We start from the raw sequence: 20,047 nt of genomic DNA, 5'->3' as shown, positions 1-20,047 counted from the left end.
GGTGGTGGAGGGGATTGAACCTGGGGCTACATACAAGTTAAGTGCTCTACCACTGAGCTACATTTTCAATCTAGGCAAAAATAAAACAAAGCAGGCCTTTAATCCCAGAACTTGGGTGGCAGAGGCAGGCTGATCTCTGTGAGTTGGAGACCACTCTAGTCTACATAGTGAGTGCCAGGCCAACTGGGACTACATAGTGAGACCCTGTCTCAAAAAATCAAAACAACAAAAAGTAAAACAAAGCAATTCCTGCCACCTTTTGTGTATTTATTCTTTGTCTCTTTGTTAAAATGCATCCGCATCCCTGCTTGTCTGTCTTGCTTTGACCACAATAAACAATGGTTGTTAAAGCCTAGGTCTTGAGGTCTAGGAAGCAGCTTCTCACACACCCTCACTCCTCTAGACTGGATCCTGTGCCAAGCTCTTGACATAAAATGCTTACAGCCCCTTCCCTCTTAATAGCTTGCTTTATTTACTATTTGTTTACTTATTTATTTAATTGTCTCTTGTAGCCCAGAATGGCCTCAAACCTGAGGATGACCTTGAACTGCAGATCTTCCAGCTTCCAACTCCGACCGGAGTGCTGGGATTACAGGTGTGTGCCCCTGTACCCTGCCTCCAGTAACATTAACTGAGGTAGGTATAGGATGAGGCATCGCTCAGATAGGTTATGAAATTTGCCCCAGGCCACACAGCACATCTGCAAAGACTCTGCCCTATAGAATAACATTCACAGGTTCGAAGGATTAGGACATGCATATTGGGGGGGGGGGTTCCCATTTTTCAGTCAGTGGAGGGTGTAGCTGAGATCTCTTTGACACTAATTTACCCTTCCATAGAGCTATGTGGCAAAGCTAATCAGAACGAGGAATTTGCCTGGGAGCTGGTAAGGAAGGTCACGGGTGGGGAGGGGCGAGGTCACATCCCTGACCGCACCCAGGCGGTGGCAGCGGTGGTCTTAGGCAGAGGCCAACCCCGGTGCGCCCAGGTCCAGGCGGGCGGCGCCCACGGAGTCAAAGGTTAGTAGAGGATGACTTGGACCGCGGGGGCGGACGTGGGGAAGACTTTGAGCCCCAGACTGTGGAACAAGGTCCGGGCGCCTGGGAGGCTGCAGAGGGAGGAGGCCCAGCTCCGAGCCAGCCAACTCGCGTGCCCTCCCGGCACCTGGGGCGGGCAGTGTAGAGGGGAAGGGGAGGAAGGAGAGGGGGTGCAGCCAAGCACGCCCCCTGCTGGGCAGAGCTGCCGATCGCCGGCGTGGCGACGCTCGGAGCCCCTCCGAGCAGAAAGCAGGCCCCCCTCTGCCGGCCTCACCCCCTCACTGCACCCCGTGGCCCCGCAGCCGCAGTCTCGGACCCGGGACCGCCCAGGCGCACAAGGTTCGCGGGCGCTGGGTGCGACCCTCCGGGCTGCCGCTGAGGGGCGCCGCTGAGCCCTGCGCTCCACTCGGCGGGGGCCTCGAAGACCCAACCCTGCACTGGCCACCGGGGCGAGCGGGGGTGGGGGTACGCGGGGCGGCGACGATCAGACGCCCCAAAGCTGGGGAGCACGAGGCTGGCACCCCAAGCCCTTCTTCCCAGTCTATCTCGCAGAATCCGGAGCCCCCAGCACCCTCCGCCTCCAGCCTGGAGGTGCAGCGCCGCACGGCCGCTCGGGCTGGGTCCTCCGAGGGCGTGGAAGGGTGGGTTTGGGGCCGTGGGCGGGTCTGGGGGCGGACCCGGAGGCGGGGCTGTCTCTGCGGCAGGGCCCAGCTCGGCTCCCCCTGGTCTCCCTCTGTCTCTCCTCCTCCCTCCTCCTGCTCCGGGCGGAGCCCGGCATGGGGGGGCCGGCGCCCGGCAGGCCAGGTACGATGATGTAGAAATTGGGGAGGCTTAATGCGGGGAGGTGGTGATGGGGAGAACAAGGGGCAGGGAAGATTGGCGGGGTGAGAGACAGAGAAACCCAGAGTAGCGGGACAAGGGGACGAGGAAGGAGTGCCCTGGGAACCTGGGACTCTTGGATGGAAAAGGGGGGGTTGGGGGATGAAGCAGGCCAGGTTTGGAACAAACAGGGGAAGGGGGAGGACGGCTGTGAGGAGGGGCTCCAGGGAGGAGACGTAAGGCTGAAGGCGAAAGGGAGAGTGTGTTTGGGGGAAGGGACGCACAAGCAGGTATGAAGGCCTCAGATCTGAAGGTTGCTAAGGGGCCAGGCTGGAGACACCCCCCCCTCCTCCCTGGGTGGGATTCAGGGGCGGGACTGCAAGGGGGAAGCCCGGGTTCTCCCAAATCCTGGAGGGAGGAAGAAGGTGATTTGGGCCATCAGCGAGGGGAGGGAGGTGGAAACCATCACTGATGGACCAGAGAACTGAAATAGGGGTGGATGGAAGCCTGAGCCCAGAACTGGAAAAGGGGGGACGCCAGGGAGTGGAGATAGATGGATAAGTGGGATTTTAGATGCCCAACTCGGTATCCCCACCCTTTCTTCAGCATCCCCACCCTGTCCTCGTGACCCTCCTTCCCACTAAGCCTCAGGGCCCAAGAAGGGGTAGCAAGCTTTGCTGGTCTCTCCGTTTTCCCTAGCCGGGTGCAATGTACGCAAGTAGGCCCTGAGCACAACTCCCGGTCTGTAGGTGTGGCCAGTTCTATAGCGGATTTGTGTGCTAGAGGTCTGTGTGTGTCTGTGGGTGTGTCGGTGTTTCGGTGTTTATGTCTGTATTTGCTGTTTCTAGGTTTGTGTTTACCTATGCCCCCCTATGTCTGTCCCTGTTTGTAGATATAGGTCTGTGTAGCTGGGTGATGTATCTAAATGTGCTTTGTGCCTGCAGAGTTGCTGTGTGTTTAGGGGCCCTGTCTGTGGTGGCTCAGGATGTATTTACACAGGATGGGCATCTGTGTCAACCTGCTCTCTCCAGAGTGTCTGTGTGACACTCCGAACACCTTTGTCAGGATGTGTGACTGTACACACACACACACACACACACACACACACACACACATGTTTGTCTGTCTGGGAGGGGTCCAATAGACTGTTGGGTGTTCTGTGCCTGTCTGTATTTTCCTCTTCTGAGGACCCAAATCATGTTTCTGCCCCCTTTTCTCTCTTTCATTCATTCCACACCCCCATCTTCCTTTTTCTCCTTTTTACTCATTCCCTTTATCAAGTGGATCCGGGACCCAGGGAGGGCCGCCCCCCGGGCCTGGAGGCACTGAGCAGGGCCCCCCAGCCCCCACCTCCTGCCCCACGACATGAACCTTCTATACCGAAAAACCAAGCTGGAGTGGAGACAGCACAAAGAAGAGGAGGGCAAGAGGAGGTAAGGCTGGGATCCCAGACTGTCCCGTGGCCTGTTATACCTGGGCCTGCCTCTTTTGCTGGACTACAGCCCCTTCTGGGGCCCAACAGCCTTGTCACCAGTGAGAGTCTGGTCCCAGACTTTGTACTCAGCACAGAATGGCTATAATTGCATATGCTTGATTCTGGCCTTCTTCCTGGCATCCTTGGGGACAGTATGGGGAGGGGGACAATTTCCAGCTCTAGAGAATGCTATTAGCTTATCCCCACCTCTAAGGGCCCCAGTCATTCCTTCCCAACTCACTTTCTGTCATTTTGAGATTGGTTTCTGGCTTTCCCCTGTCACCTGACCTTGGAAGAGGCAGGCTCCAGTGTCCTCATGGGATCGAGGGACAGAGTCATTTCAGAGGCCTTCAAGAATATCTGTGGGGTCTCCTTCCTAGTCTTCTGTTGGGGGGAAATGAGAGGTGTGTGTGTGTGTGTGTGTGTGTATGTGTGGTGTGTTAGGGGACTTGTAGGCTAGATCCTGCAGAAAAGCGAGGTGGAGACCACCCCCCCATGCCGTCACTCTTGAATCCCTACCCTCCTAGGGACCTGGGCCTGGCCTCTGTCAGCCCGCTTCCTCCTCCTCTTCCCTTCCCATTGACTACACAGCCTCTTGGAGCCTGAGTCACAACCACCTTCCAGCTCCCTTTTCCCTCCTCCTCGAAACTGTGGAGTTTAATTCTTATTGTTAATTAGATTAATCAGAGCGATCACTGCAGCAATCTCTCCCTAATGAAGGGTTAGTAGACAGGGCCTTAATGAGAGCCCACCACACAGTAGTTCTTCCCCTCTTCCCTGCCAGCCAGCCCCCCTCCCCCTGGCTCACTTGGGGAACTAGGGACAGTGAAAGGGAATTGGAGTGAACTGGGGAGGCTGACAGAGAGAGGGCAGCAGCGAGGGAGAGGGAGGAAGAGAGGAGAAAGGATCTGCCTAGGGAGGCTGCTCTGGTTAGGGGAGAGGAGGTGGGTAGTGGGGCAGAGGCTGCAGTAGCTGGGCATGTGGGGAGGCCAGAGGCCAGGTGTGGGCCAGAGTGTGAGAGGCACCGAGAAGCCCTGGTGTCAGGTGTGTCTGTCTATCTCTTGGGTGGCTGTGACTTGGGTTACATCCTTCTCTGTATAATAGGCTGTGTGCTGGCTGGGTGGTCCATCAGCCCCAGGGATACTGACTGCCCTACACACATATCACATCTTTCATTTTTGACACCACATGTCTCCCCCCGCAATTGCTTAGCTTTTTCTTTAAGCTCAAAGAATCTGCCTAAAGACCCTACATTTCTGCCTTAGACTTTCAAATGTTCCTATCCCAGGCTTCTGACCTCTTCCCTGGAGAAACAAAATTGTTATAGCCTTAAGAAGGATCATGTTCTATTGTGATACAGGGATGAGAGTTCGAAGCCTGCCTGATGTCTGACCTCTGTTCCATCCTTGTCTTCTCTCCCCAGCTCCAGTAAGGAAGCAGCCCCCACTGGCCCTGCAGGGCCTGGGGCTGGCCCTGGGCCTGGGGTCCGAGTGCGGGACATAGCCTCACTGCGTCGTTCCCTCAGGATGGGTTTCATGACGATGCCTGCCTCCCAGGAACACACCCCCCACCCCTGCCGCAGCGCCATGGCACCTCGCTCACTTTCCTGCCATTCAGTGGGCAGTATGGACAGTGTAGGGGGGGTGCCTGGGGGAGGTGGGGGAGGTCTCACAGAGGATAGTAGCACCCGAAGACCCCCAGCTAAGCCCCGGAGACACCCCAGCACCAAGCTCAGCATGGCAGGATCAGGGGCAGAGACACCTCCAAGCAAAAAAGCAGGTGAGACAATCCCGCACCCCTCCATCCCTCCTCAGAGGGAGCTGGGAGCTGGCAAGATCCATTCCAGGCCAGGGGAGGCTTCTGGGAGGGTTCATTCAAGGAAGAGCCAAGGAAGTGGAAGATTCCATTCCCAAAATGAATGGGGGGGTTCCTTTTAGATGGACCTCAGATGAACCATTCAAGGGCAGGGGACACTCCCTAAAAGACAGTTCTTAGGAAGAATGTGAAAGTGGAAAAGAATTTAGGATAGGAGCTGCAGATTCTGGGGTTGGTAGAGGGACTGAGGCAGGAGGATACTTAAGGGAAACCTGGGGTGCATAGTCAGACCCTGTCTTAAAAACCCCAAAAAAGAGAGAAAGAGAAGAGAAAAAAACTAGGGACTACCTTGTAGAAGCAGAATTGACCAAGGCTCTAAGTGGATGGCTGTGGAACAAATGAATCGGTAGATATGTCCTTGTAGGTGGGTCAAGAAGTCAGAAAAGTATTCTCATTTACTACAGTGAGTTCAAGGCCAGCCTGGGCAGCTTAGTGAGACACTGTCTCAAAATAGAAAAATTTAAAAAGAAACAAAAGCTAGGGATTTGGTTCAACGGTAGAGCACCTGCCTAGAATCCCCCAGTGAGGGGCTGGGGGTTTGGCTCAGTGGTAGAGCACCTGCCTCGAATCCCCCAGTGAGGGGCTGGGGTGTGGCTCAGTGGTAGAGCACCTGCCTAGAATCCCCCAGCCAGGGACTGGGGGTGTGGCTCGGTGGTAGAGCACTTACATGTTCAGTGCCCTGGGTTCAATAAGCTCAACTTCTTTTTCTCCTTCCCACCCTACCTAGGGTCTCAGAAGCCAACCCCAGAGTGCCGTGAGTCCAGCCGGAAGGTTCCACCACAGAAGCCCAGGCGAAGCCCCAACACTCAGCTGTCTGTGTCCTTCGATGAGACTTGTGCCCCAGCTCCGTCTCCTCGAGGGGGGAACCTGCCCCTGCAGCGCCTCAATAGGGGCTCCCGAGTAGCTGGAGACCTTGATACAGGTGCCCAGGAAGAAGAGCCCGTGTACATCGAGATGGTGGGGGATGTCTTCCGGGGAGGAGGACGAAGTGGAGGAGGCCTGACTGGACCTCCTCTTGGAGGAGGCCCAACCCCTCCAGCTGGTGATTCGGACTCTGATGACAGTGAGGCCATATACGAAGAGATGAAATACCCGCTGCCTGAAGAGGCAGGGGACGGCAGAGCCAACGGGCCTCCCCCATTGATGGCAACCTCCCCTCCACACCAGTCTCATGCCCTCCAGCCCCACTCTCACCGACGTCCAGCATCAGCCCTCCCGAGCCGGAGGGATGGGACACCCACCAAGACCACTCCTTGTGAAATCCCCCCACCCTTCCCCAACCTCCTTCAGCACCGGCCTCCACTCTTGGCCTTCCCTCAAGCCAAGTCTGCTTCAAGAACCCCTGGCGACGGGGTCTCGAGGCTACCTGTCCTCTGCCACTCCAAGGAGCCAGCAGGTTCCACTCCAGCTCCCCAAGTGCCTGCACGAGAGCGGGAGACGCCTCCCCTGCCGCCTCCGCCTCCTGCTGCCAACCTGCTATTGCTAGGACCATCAGGCCGAGCCCGGAGCCACTCCACACCATTGCCCCCCCAGGGCTCTGGCCAGCCCCGGGGGGAGCGGGAGCTCCCCAACTCTCACAGCATGATCTGCCCCAAGGCGGTGGGGGCGCCGGCAGCCCCCCCTGCTCCAGCCACCTTGCTCGCTGGCCCCCCCAAGGACAAGGCCGTGTCTTACACCATGGTGTACTCAGCTGTAAAAGTGACCACACACTCGGTCCTGCCAGCTGGTCCCCCCCTGGGTGTCGGGGAGCCAAAGACAGAAGAAATCTCAGTACTCCACGGAATGCTGTGCGCCAGTTCGAGGCCCCCCGTGCCAGGGAAAGCCAGCCCCCATGGTGGGGCTGTGGGCTCAGCAGCTGGGGTCCTCCACCACCGCAGCTGCCTGGCTTCCCCCCACAGTTTTCCAGATCCAACTGCAGGCCCCCTCACCCCTCTCTGGACCTACCCAGCCTCAGCTGGGCTCAAGAGACCCCCTGCCTACGACAGCCTCAAGGCTGGGGGGTTGCTGAATAAGGGCTGTGGAGTGGGGGCACCGTCCCCCATGGTCAAGATCCAGCTACAAGAACAAGGGACCGATGGGGGTGCCTTTGCCAGCATCTCCTGTGCCCATGTCATCGCCAGCGCAGGGACACCAGAGGAGGAAGAGGAGATGGGCGCCACGTTTGGGGCAGGCTGGGCTCTGCAGAGGAAGGTCCTGTATGGAGGGAGGAAAGCAAAACAGGACAGTGAGTGAAGGGTGGGGAATGGAAGTGTGGGGATGTTGGTGATGGGAAGGGGTGTTGAGGGAGTTATTTGAAATCCATAGGCCCATTGTCTTGAACTGGAAAGTTTTCTGAGACCAGAAAGATCGGGAATGGATTTGGGGAGGGGCTTGTCTCTGTGTGTGCTGAAAGGGCAGGGAGATCTGGAATAGGGGCACTGGTAGAATCTGGGGCTGGGGCCCCATCTTGCACCACTTCCTGACCCTCCCTTCCCTGGGCTGCAGGGGTGTGTGTTTGTGAGTGTGTGCACACTAGGAGCTAAACACAGCTGCCTCCCAGCCATTACCATGGCAACCCATCCAGACAGGAGGGAGAGGAGAGGGAGGCCCCTATGGTTGCCTGGTAACGCAATGCTCCGCCAGGCCTGCTCTCAGAGATGAGCTTAGTTCACATGAAGCCCTCCCCACCCCGCCCCCCATACACTCAACATTTGCCCCACACACACCTTCCCAGCTCAGGATTTGGGATTTTTCTCCCATTTGGGGAAACAGCACCCCTGTTTTCTAGGGTGTTTGTTCTGGCCCTATCTAGAACTAGGGATCTAAAAGCTAACGCTAGGGTAGAAGTCCCCTTGACCAGGAAAAGGGATTTCTAAGCAGAAAATATATATATGATATTGACCCTGAGGGATTATAATGATGGGTAGAAACAAAAGTAATGGGGGCAGAGTCTGAGGGGCGTGTGTGTGTGTGTGTTGGGGGAGTGAGAAGTAAGGCCCTTTCCACTCCTGCTGCATTGTGTATGTCTGTTGGGACAGAATGGCCCCTCCCACGTGCAGACACTAGAGCTTTTTTTGTTATCCCAGCAGAGGTCGAGGACACTGCCCGGGCCTGGAATGGCAGTACTGAGGGTCCAGGCAAGGTGGAGCGTGAGGACAGGGGTCCTGTGGCATCAGGGATTCCTGTGAGGAGCCAAGGGGCAGAGGGTCTGCTGGCCAGGATCCACCATGATCGAGGAGGGAGTCGCACGGCACTGCCCATCCCCTGCCAGACCTTCCCAGCCTGCCACCGAAATGGAGGTGATACCCTGCCCATGTACTCTATACAGAGATGGGGTGGGTCAGGAGTCTGCCAGGGTCCAGCCTGGACTATCCTGTCTGATTGCCTATCAACTCCATGTGCTGGGCCCTTAATCTTTATTTCTTTTCTTCTGCTGGGGATGGAACCCAGGACTTCCTGCATGCTGGGCAAATGCTCTGCCACTGAGTCATAACCCCAGTCCCTCACTGGAGGATTCTGGGCACTCACTCTGCCACTGAGCTATATCCACAGCCCCTCAATGGGGGAGTCTAGGCAGGTGCTGTACCACTGAGCATGCCCTCCAGCCCCTCACTGGGCTAGATTCTAGGCATGTGCTCTACCACTGAGCTTCATCCCTAGCCCAGAGCCCTGAATCTTGGCACCGCATCTCCATCTTCTTCCTTTCACTCATGAGGCAGGTGACAGGCTGGCCTTGGCCTCCTAATCTAGGCAACTAAGCATCAATTGGCCTTTCTTCTCATCTCTGATGTTTTTGGGCCTCAGATTTCACAGGAGGATACCGCCTGGGACGCTCTGCCTCCACCTCTGGAGTCCGACAGGCTGCACTCCATACCCCCAGGCCCTGCAGCCAGCCCAGGGATGCCCTGAGCCAGGTGAGATTTGATCTTCTGTGAAGGAGTAGATAAAAAAGAAGGTTTGGGTGCAGACAGAAAAGCAAGAAAAGACAGGTACCCTTGCTCATTCCTGTAATCCTAGCACTCCAGGGAAGCTGAAGTACAAAGGATCCTTCTTGAGTTGGAGCCCAGCCTGGACTATATAGAAAGATCCTGTCTCTAGCTGGGCATGGTGGCACATGCTTTTAATCCCAGCACTCAGGAGGTAGAGGTAGGTGGTCTCTGTGAGACTGAGGCCAGCCTGGTCTACATAATGAGTTCCAGGCCAACTGGGGCTACAGGGAGTAATTTAATAGCCATGAAAAGAAATGAATCAAGCTAGTATAGTGACAAATACCTGTAACCCCAGGTATTTACTTAGTTTTCTGTTTCTTTTTTTAAATTAAAAACTTTATTTTTATGTTATATGTATTTTTGCCTGCATGTATGTAAGTATGACTGTGTTGTGTAATGCCCATGGACAGCCAGGAGAGGTTATTGACTCCCTAGGAACTTACAGACAGTTGTTAGCTGACATATGGGTGCTGAGAACTGAATCCTGATCTTCTGCAAGAGCAGCCAGTGCTCTTAACCACTGAGCCATCTCTCCAGCCCTAGTTAGTTGGTATTTTAAATTTTAGGCAAGTCTCAAGTCTTCCAGGCTGGCCTCCAAGTTGCTATATAACTGAGGATGACCTTGAACTTCTTGATCCCCCTGGGTCCACCTCCCAGACTGCTGGTATTACAAACTAACCTGGTTTATGCAGTTCTGGGAATTGAACTCAAGGCTTCATGCATGCCAGGCAAGCACTCTACCTTCTGAGCTACCAATCAACCAACTGAGCCTTACTGTACTAACTATACTAACCCCAGCATGAAACACCATTTTTTTTCTTTTATTAAATTTGAGAATTTCGTACTGGTTTAGGATGCTTTCTGATTACCCACCTTCTTATCTCCCTTGCACCCCTGTCAACTTCTCCCATCCTTAGAGTCCTTTACCCACTTTCCTGTCTTTGTTTTGTAGAAAGACATTTTTTGTTTGCTTGTTTTTTGTTTGTATGCTTATTTTGGAAAGGGTCCCTTTGTTAGGGCCATGCAAGCCTAGTTTAGCACCAGGGCACTCTGGTGGGAAGAGGGTGCCAAAACTAGGGACCTCCGTCCCCATCACACCCTGTGAGAGGACAAGACGCATGGCCTGCGGGAAGGTCATTGGTGTTTGAGCCTGAGGACCTTGACTCTCTGCATCCTTCACCTCTTTTCTGTGCGGTTCCTGCAGACCCACCCTGCGCTGCCGCTGCCTCCCCAGCCGGCCCGCGAGCGGGATGGCAAGCTTCTGGAGGTGATCGAGCGCAAGCGCTGCGTGTGCAAGGAGATCAAAGCACGCCACCGTCCGGACCGCGGGCTCTGCAAGCAAGAGAGCATGCCCATCCTCCCCAGCTGGCGGAGGGGCCCCGAGCCCCGCAAGTCTGGCACCCCGCCCTGCCGCCGGCAGCACACGGTCCTCTGGGATACTGCCATCTGAAGAGTGCAGGGATGGCCCAGGACACCTGGACTGGGAGGGGGCGGGGCCTGCCCATCTCTACTTGACACTTGAGAGATGGAGGGACTAGGGGAGGGCGGCCCTACCTGACCCATAGGGGAGCTTGGGGTACCAGCAGTATCCCAAGCAATTTGGGGGAGGAGGGCTTGCTTGATGTTGGAGGTGGGGGTGGGGGGGTGTCTGAGCGTGGTAGACCCCTCTTCATGTGAAGAAGGCCAAGATGGGGGAAGAGGGAAGGGTTTCCGAGGAAGATGGGGGCGGGGCATATAGAAGTGAGACCCCTTTTGATGAGAGAGGGGAGAAGGGGGGGAAGGGGGGAGGGGTTTCCGGGGGAGGGGGGGGGGGGGCATATAGAAGAGTGGAAGGAGAGAGAGAGAGAGAGAGAGAGAGAGAGAGAGAGAAGCTCTTCTTGAGAGCCAGGGGGAGTGGGGAAGGGTATTTATTTTGTTATTTATTTTAGTCTGGAGGGGAATTCTGGGTCCTTCTGACTTACTCCTGAGCAGATGGTGGAGAGCTGAGGCTAACTTTGCACTCTTCCTAAGGCCAGTGCCTAAAGACCCCCGCCACCCATGCCCACCCAAAGATAGGGATGCTTCTGCTTTGAAGAGCAGAGTCAGAAGGCACAGAGGCTCAGACAATTGACAGTATTTATAATTTTGCCAGAATTTGGTAGTGAGTGTGGCCTGCTCTAAAGCAGGCATCTTATTTAGTTCTGGGGTAAGGGTCTAGCCAAGGATGGGTGGGATGAAGGGGAAGGAGGGGAGATTTTAGTGGGAGGGGAGGGTATTTATTTAAATTTAAAAAAACACACCAGAAGAGCTGTCAGGAACTTTTTTTTAATTCCTTTCTTTTCAGAATAATATATTAAAAGACTCATGACCCTAGAGCTGGCTTCTTAGATTTCCCAGTGTGCTCTGTCTTTTACCCTTCCTCCTTTTTCCATGATACCCTGGGTGGGTGGGAGTTCAAGGTACCATGGGGGAGCAGCTGTGACCAGTCACAGGGAGGGACAGAGTTCAGGTGAGTCTTGGGAATTCCAGCAGGCATTCCATCATTAAGTTATTGTGTGTGTGTGTGTCTGTACATATTCATGTGTGTGCATATGTATGTGTGTGCACATGCATGTGGAGACCAGAGGTCCTTGCCAGGTGTCTTTCTGAATTCCTCTCACTGAATCTGGAGCTCATTGATTCTGATGGATTGGCTGACTAGGAAGTGCCAGGGATACGCAGAGCTGGGATTACAGGTGCGAACGATCATGCCTGGCTTTTACGTGGATGCTTGGGATCCAAACTCAGGTCCTCATGCTTGCTAGTGAGCACTTCATCATTGAGCCATCTCCACAGCTCCTATCACTCAGTTTTTATTGAACGTCTACTGTGTTCCTAGCAGTGTTCTGATGCAGAAGGAATGTTCATATGTGAAGTTTACATTCAGCTGACCTTGTAGTCTACTCAGGGAGCTGAAACCCCCAGACTCCAGGAGACATTGCTGCAGGACTAAAAGAGGGCTGTGGCTATCTAAGAACACTAATAGAACAGATAAGAGGGCTGGGAATATAACTCAGCAACAGAGCCTTTGCCTAGAATCCCTCTGTGAGGGACTGGGGGGCTTGGTTCAGTGGTAGAACATTTGCCTACAAGCCCCCAGTGAGAGGCTGGGGGCGTGGCTCCGTGGTAGAGTGCCTGCCCAGAATCCCCCAGTAAAGAACTTGTGTGTAGCTTAGCACTTGCCTATCTTGTTCCAGGCCCAAGTTTCAGGTTCTGGTACCATATACACATACATACACACACACACACACACACACTCACACACACACACACACACATGCAAATAAATGTTAAAAAAATAAACAAGTAAATAGTCCATTAATAAGAGCATCAAGAATCACAACATGAGGTGGGCATGGTGGCACATGCCTTTGTTCCCAGCACTCAGGAGACAGAGGTAGGTAGATCTCTGTGAGATCCAGACTAGCCTGGTCTACGTAGCAAGTTCAAGGCCAGCTGGGGCTACAGGGAGACCCCATCTCAAAAACAACCAAAAAAGAAAAGAATCATAACATGGGGCTGGGGATGTAGCTCAGTTGGTAGAGTGCTTGCCTAGTACACTGGGTGTGCCCATAGTGAGTTGAAGGCCAGCCTGAGCTAGAATCTGTATCAGGTCAATCAAAACTAAAGTCCTAAGAGTCATTTTAAAAATTAGGTCTAGGGGCTGGAGAGATGACTCAGCCGAGCACTGGCTGCCCTTGCAGAGGACCCTGGTTCAGTTCCCAGAACCCACATGGTGACTTACAACTGTCCATAACTCCAGTTCCAGGGACTCTGACGCCCTCTTCCAGCCTCTCCTCTACAGGCACTATATGACATGGGTGCACTTACATCCATGCAGGCAAACACTCATACACATAAATCTTTATATTAAAAAAATTAGGTGTACAACAAGTACTATATAGTGAGAACCTGTCTCAAACTAACAAAACCAACAACAACAAAAAATTAGGTTGAGTGAACAAAACCCAGTTTCACAAAAAACAACTTTTGGGGGGAAGGAGGGCTATACAAAGAACTATGGGAATAAAGGGGGAAAAAAATCTCCCGATACATGGTTAAAAAAAAAAAATCGTTAGGAACAGAAGGAACCCTCCAGCATGGAAGAAAGCCCTACCAGAAGCCATACAGTTATTAAATGAAAATCCCTCCCCCTCCCCAAAAAACAAAAACAAAAACAGTCATTGAGACAGCTTAGGGAGTATAAAGGCACTTGCTGCCAAAGTTTATGACCCAAGTTTGATCCCTGAGATCCACACACGTGTACCTACATACCCAATAAATAAATGTAATAGATTTTTTAAAAAAAGAAAAAATGAGATAGGAGGTCTAGGCTAGGGGTATAGTTCAGTGGTGAGGCATTTACCCAGCATGCACAAGACTGGGCTTTGATTCCCGCACCTCAAAAATTAAGAAAAGGGCAGAGCATGGTAGTGCCTGGCTTTAGTCCCAGCACTCAGGAGGCAGAGGCAGATAGATCTCTGTGAGTTCAAGGTTAGCCTGGTCTACAGAGTGAGTTTCAGGGTAGCCAGGGCTACACAGTGAGACCCTGTCTTGAAAAACTAAACAAAGTAAATAATTAAAAAATAAAATTTTTCGCCAGGCGTGTTGGCACACACCTTTAATTCCAGCACTTGGGAGGCAGAGGCAGGTGGATCTTTGTGAGTTCGAGGCCAGCCTGGTCTACATAGTGAGTTCCAGGACAGCTGAGGCTACAGGGAAACCCTGTTTCAAAACGACAAAAAATAAAAAATAATTTTAAATTTAAAAAAATAAATAAAATTTTTAAATAAAAAGAGAATCTTTGAGCCTAGCATGGTGGCGCACGCCTGTAGCCTCAGCACTTGGAAGGCAGAGGCAGGCAGATCTCTGTGAGTTCAAGGCCAGCCTGGTCTACATAGTGAGGTCCTACAGGGAGACCCCGCTTCAAAAGGACAAAAAAAAAAAAAAAAGTTGGGGGGGATCTTTGAATAAGCAGAGCTCTTAGATTTTAAAAGCTTAATAAAAAAGATGACAGTTTTCAAATGGATTCAGTGCAGTCACTAAACCACAAGGGGATTATTTAGGAAACTTGATAAAATTTGAAAGTTCATACAGAATAGTAATAGGAAGAGCCAGAACATTCTGGAACAGGAGAATAACAGGGTGACCTGCCTTACCAAACACTGAAACATAAAAGCAGAACATGCTGACCCTAGCACAGAACTGGAAGAATGCATCAGCATCAAGAGAGACAGCACCAGACGCACACCAGAACTGGCACTTATATGAGGTGGGTGCTATTTTAAATTAGTTTGCAAAAATTAGTTATTCAATAATTGCTCCTTGCACATGCTTGTAATCCCAGCACTAAGGAGAATCAAATGTTCAAAGTCATCATCAGTTGCAGAGCTAATTCTAGGTTAGCCTGGGCTACATGAGACACTGATTCGAAACAAGTAAGAATTGTTTCTTGAGCCAGTAGTGGGATTACATGCCCTGTAATCCCAGCACTTGAAAGGCAGAGGTAGGCAGATCACTGTGAAATCAAGGACAGCCTTACCTACATAGTGAGTTCTAGATCAGGCAAGGCTTTGTAATGAAACCCTGCCTTAAAACCCACCCAATCAAAATTGTTTCTTGAACAACTAGTTAGGAGGGGTCTGTTAGAAGCTGTAGTTCCATCTCATCCATGAATTTGTAGTTTTTAAAAAATATTTATTCATTTTTATTTTTAAAATATTTATTTTTATTTTATGTTTATGAGTGTTTTACTTGCATGTGTATAAGTGCACCACACATGTGCAGTGCCCACAGAGGCCAGAAGAGGCTGTGGATCCCCTGGAACTGGAGTTAGGGATGGTTGTTAGAGGCTATGTAGGTACTGAAAAATGAACCCAGGTCCTCTGGAAGAACAGCAAGTTTTTAACCACCATCTCTCCAGCCCTGATTTTTAAGTGTGTGTGTGTGTGTGTGTGTGTGTGTGTGTGTGTGTATGCATGCATGCAAATGGGGGCAAGTGTATGTAGGTATGCTTGGAGGCCAGAAGAGGGTGTTGGATCTCCTGGAGCTTGAAGGTACAAGCAGTTGTGAGCTGCCTGACCTGGGTGCTATGAACTGAACTTGGGTCTTCTGCAAGCACAGCAAGTGCTCTTAACCACTTAACCACTGTACCATCTCTCCTGCCCAAATATCTGATGTTTTTTGTTTGTTTACTTGCTTGCTTTGAGACAGAGTCTCTGTGTAGCCCCAGGTGTCTTGGAACTTACTATGTAGACCAGGCTGGCTTAGATCTCTCAGAGGTCCACTTGCTTCTGCCTCCTGATGGCTGGGATTAGAGGCATGCATTGTCGGGGGCTAGAGAGATGGCTCATCGGTTAAGAACACTGGTTGTTCTTGTGGAAGACCTGGGTTCGAATCCCAGCACCCACATGGCAGCTAACAACTGTCTGTAACTCCAGATCCATGGGATCTGACAGCCTCTTTTGTCCTCAGCCATTGCATGACATGGGTATACTTACCTACACACAGGCAATACATGAATACACATAAAATAAAAATAATAAAATATTTTTTAAAAAAGCATGCATTAGCCAGGCGTGGTGGCACATGCCTTTAATCCCACACCCACATGGCAGCTAACAACTGTCTGTAACTCCAGATCCATGGGATCTGACAGCCTCTTTTGTCCTCAGCCATTGCATGACATGGGTATACTTACCTACACACAGGCAATACATGAATACACATAAAATAAAAATAATAAAATATTTTTTAAAAAAGCATGCATTAGCCAGGCGTGGTGGCACATGCCTTTAATCCCACCACTTGAGAGGCAGAGGCAGGCGGATCTTTGTGAGTTCAAGGCCAGCCTGGTCTACATAGTGAGTTCCAGGACAGCTAGGGCTACAAGGAGGCACTGCCCTGAGTTAAATAAATAAATAAATAAATAAATAAATAAACAAATAAATAAATAAATAATTTTTTTTAAAAAGGCATGCATTATCATGCCTAGCTAATTTTTTTTTTTTAGACAGCTCATTATGTAGTTCTGACTGGCCTGGAAGTTGCTATGTAGATCAGGCTATCCTTGAATTCACAGAGATCTGCCCTACAGAAGTAATTATATGCATGCACAAAGCTAAATGTACTCACAGAGATCTGCCTGCCTCTGCCTCCCAAGTGCTGGGATTAAAGGTGTGGGCAACCACACCCATCACTAAATGTATATACAGGGCTGCTAATTGAAGCATCGTTTGAAATAATGAACTGGAAACGGCCACAAAGTTCATGAGGACGGCATTGACTAAATAATATATGGTAACAACTAACAACGGAAATCAGAAGCTGTTAAATAGAATGCAGGAGACATAAATGCTCTGGGAACAGGAAGCAGTTCACAGTGGGCTGGAGAAATGGCTCAGTGGTTAAAAGCACTTCCTGCTTTTGCAGAAGACCTGAGTTTGGTTCCCAGTGCCCACGTCAGGTGACTAGAGAAGTGGCTCAGCAGTTAAGAACACTAGCTGCTCTTGCAGAGGATCCGAATTCAATTCCTGGCACCCACATGGTGGCTAACAACCATCTGTATCTCCAGTTCCAAGGGATCCAATGCCCTCTTCTGACCTACATAGTACTGCACTCAGGTGCAGGTACACACACACACACACACACAAACACACACACACACAAACACACACACAAATAATTCAAAATAAAAACCTTTATTTAAAAAAGAATTTCACAGCATTACCAAGTGAATAAAGTAATGTGAGGGCAAGATATTTCTAAAATACCTTTAGAAAGATTGTTTGGAAATATTGACACAGAACAAAGTCTGAAGGAGATACACCAAGTAGTTAGTGTGATAAGTTTGAGGTCTGAGAAGAAAAGGGACTTAACTTTTGTTTGTTTGCATGTTTGTTTATTTGAGCCAGGGTCTCCCTGTAGCCCCTGCTGGTCTAGATCTTGCTGTGTGGAGCAGGCTGGCCTCCACCTCACAGAGATCTGCCTGCCTCTGCCTCCTGAGTGTTAGGACTAAAGGTGTATACCTCCATACCCAGCTTGTATTAATTAACTTTAAAAAATTAATTTAGGGACCTGTGGGATGGCTCAGCAGGTAAAAGTGTTTACAGCCAAGCCCGAGGACCTGAGTTGGATCTTTGGGACCCGCATGGTGGAAGGAGAGAACAAATTCCTGAAAGTTGTCCTCTGACCTCCACATGAGTGCTATGGCATGCATGTATATATACCTACATACATACATACATACACACACACACACACACACACACACACACACACTTGGTCTTTTTGAGACAGGTCTCCAGGTGGCCCCAGCTGACTTCGAACTTCTTATGTAAATCAGGCTGACCTCGAACTCACAGAGATCCACCTGCCTCTGCCTCCCAAGTACTGGGATTAAATGAGTGCACCATCACGCCTAGAAAGTTTTTAAAGATTTTTATGCATTCTCCCCTTCTATATATGTATATAAGCCAGATGTGGTGGTGCATGCTTTTAATTCCAGCCCTTGGGAGGCAGAGGCAGGCAGATCTCTGTGAGTTTGAGGTCAGCCTGGTCTATGTAGTGAGTTCCAGGCCAGCTTGGGCTACAGGGAGACCCTGTCTCAAAAAGACAAAAAAAAATCTTTAAAAGCTTAATTTAGGTAAAATTCTTGCTTTGTAAGCGTGAGGACCCGATTTTGAGTCCCAGAACTCATGTAAAAAGCCTTACATAGTGGTGCACACTTGTAATCCAGTGCAAGGGAGGAAGTGACTGGTGGATCCCTGAGGCCAGCCAGCTTAGCCACATTGGTAAACTCCAGGCCAGTAAAGAGAGCCTGTCCCCCCAAAACAAGGTGGATGGCACCTGAGGAACAACACCCAGGGTTGACATCTGGCTTCCACATGCACATACCTGTGTGAGCACTCACAAACATCCTAATATACACATGCAGAGACACACAAAATCAATTTAAAGTTGAGCAATCAAAGGATTGCTGTGAGTTTGAGGTACCTTGGGCTATCTTAGGCTACATAGTATGACAGCATCTCAAGAAATAAAAACAAACAAGTAAAAATGCAAGTGAACAAACACAACAGAGCCAAATCCGATTTTTAAAAAAATCTGTGTATGTATATGGTGTGTGTGTGTGTGTGTGTGTGTATGTGATATGTGCATGTTTTGTATATGTGAGTACAGGCCTGTGTGTGTCACGATGAATATGTGGGGGTCAGAGGACAACTGTGGGTGTCTATTCTTGTCTTCTACTGACAAGCCAGGGTTTTTGCGTTATTTGTCTCATGTAACCCTAGCTAACCTCAGACTTGCTAAGTAGCTGAGGATAACATGAACTCCTGATCTTCCTGCCTTCACCCCTCAAATGCTGGGGTTACAGGTATGCTGGGGATGGAGCAGTGCTTCATGCAAGCTAGTCAAGCACTCTACGGACTGGGCCACATTCCCCATCCATCTGTTTTTCTTTTGTTTGTTTTAAAGATTTGTTTTCATTATTTTAAATTATGTGTATGTGTGTGTGTACATATAGGGGTATGTACGCATGAGTGCAGGTGTTTATAGAGGCCAGAGGCATCAGAGCCTCATGAGCTGGAGTTAAAAGAGGTTTTGAGCCTCTCAACAGCGTGGGTGCTGGGAACTGAACTCAAGTCTTCTGGAGGAGCAGTATGCACTCTTAACCATTGAGTCATTTTTTTGAGACAATGTCTCACCAGGTAGCTTAGGCTGGTCTCCAACTTGTGATACTCCTGCCTCAGCTCCAGAATGCTAGGATTATGATTGTGAATCACCATGCCTGGCCAAAACCCCTTTGAGGGGAAGCAGAAGGATTGAAACAGGAGCTCATTCCAGAGCCCAGTCTGGCCTCGAACTCATGGCCGTCTTCCCACCTCAGTCCTCAGTCTCCCAAATGCCAAAACTCCTTTTGTGTGTACATGCTCATTTGTGTTTGTTTGTGTGTGTGTCCGTGTGCACACAAGAACAACCTTGGGTGTCATTACTCAACTGCAGTCCATCATCTTTCTCTCATTGGCTTGGAACTGGCCAGGTAGGCTCAGCTGTCTGGCCAACAAATCCGAGGTATCTGTCTGTCTTCATCTCCCCAGTACTGGGATTACAAATACATGCCACCATATTTAGCTTTTTCTTTTCTTTTTTTCTTTTTTCTTTCCTTTCTTCCTCCCACCCCCTCTCATGAATTCTCACACTCCAACTCAGGTTCTTACACTTGGAATGCAAGCACTTTCCCAACTGAGCCATCTTCCCAGCTGTCGAAGCTCTTTCTTTCATTTTCATTTTTTCACAGGGTGTCCCTGGTTCACAGGGTGGACCAGGCTGGCCTTGATCTTACAGAGATCTACCTGCTTCTACCTCCCAAGGGCTGGAATTCAAGGGATAAGCCACCATGCCCAGTCAAAACTCTTAAATAAGGATCGGTGAAATGGCTCAGAGGGTAAAGGTGCTTGCTGCCTGATGATTCAAGTTCAATCCCCAGGATACATTTGATGGAAGGAGAAAATGGACGCTCAAAAGTTCTTTTCAGACACCCAAATACTTGCCATGATATGTGGGTTGCACACACACACACACACACACACACACACACACACACACTAAATGTAATGAAAAAAAAATTTAAGTTTCCTATGCCATGTGTGGTGGCTCACATTTGTAAATTCAGCATGTACTTGGGATATTGAGGCAGAAGGATCACCGTGAGTTCAAGACCAGTCTGGGGTACATAGTGAATTACAGGACAGCCTCAATTAGGGGTGCTGTCACAAATAACAAAACAAAGAACTGAAGAGATGACTCTGTGGTTAAGAGCATTGACTGTTCTCACAGAGGACCCAGGTTGTTTC

General features: G+C 50.6%; 1 protein-coding gene across 3 annotated transcripts; it reads left to right on the top strand.

Annotated features, from left to right (window-relative positions):
- Positions 1-1,696: 1,696 nt before the first annotated feature.
- Nyap1 (neuronal tyrosine phosphorylated phosphoinositide-3-kinase adaptor 1) lies at positions 1,697-10,905 on the top strand. Of its 3 annotated transcripts, none has more exons than XM_029563195.1 (7): positions 1,697-1,841; positions 3,138-3,289; positions 4,754-5,109; positions 5,933-7,429; positions 8,271-8,483; positions 8,989-9,098; positions 10,378-10,905. In XM_029563195.1, exons 2-7 carry the CDS (start codon positions 3,222-3,224, stop codon positions 10,621-10,623), a joined length of 2,490 nt encoding a protein of 829 aa, XP_029419055.1. In that variant the 5' UTR covers positions 1,697-1,841; positions 3,138-3,221; the 3' UTR covers positions 10,624-10,905. The 3 variants fall into 3 exon arrangements, with proteins under 3 accessions (XP_029419055.1, XP_008830585.1, XP_029419056.1); XM_008832363.3 differs by having other exon boundaries at positions 8,274-8,483; positions 10,378-10,903; XM_029563196.1 differs by lacking the exon at positions 3,138-3,289 and having other exon boundaries at positions 1,702-1,841.
- The last annotated feature ends 9,142 nt before the right edge of the window (positions 10,906-20,047 follow it).

The sequence above is a fragment of the Nannospalax galili genome, unplaced genomic scaffold (genome assembly GCF_000622305.1).
Source record: "Nannospalax galili isolate Female #2095 unplaced genomic scaffold, S.galili_v1.0 scaffold675, whole genome shotgun sequence".
In the NCBI taxonomy this organism is placed as follows: Eukaryota; Metazoa; Chordata; class Mammalia; order Rodentia; family Spalacidae; genus Nannospalax; species Nannospalax galili.
This window is presented reverse-complemented; position numbering and strand designations above follow the sequence as displayed.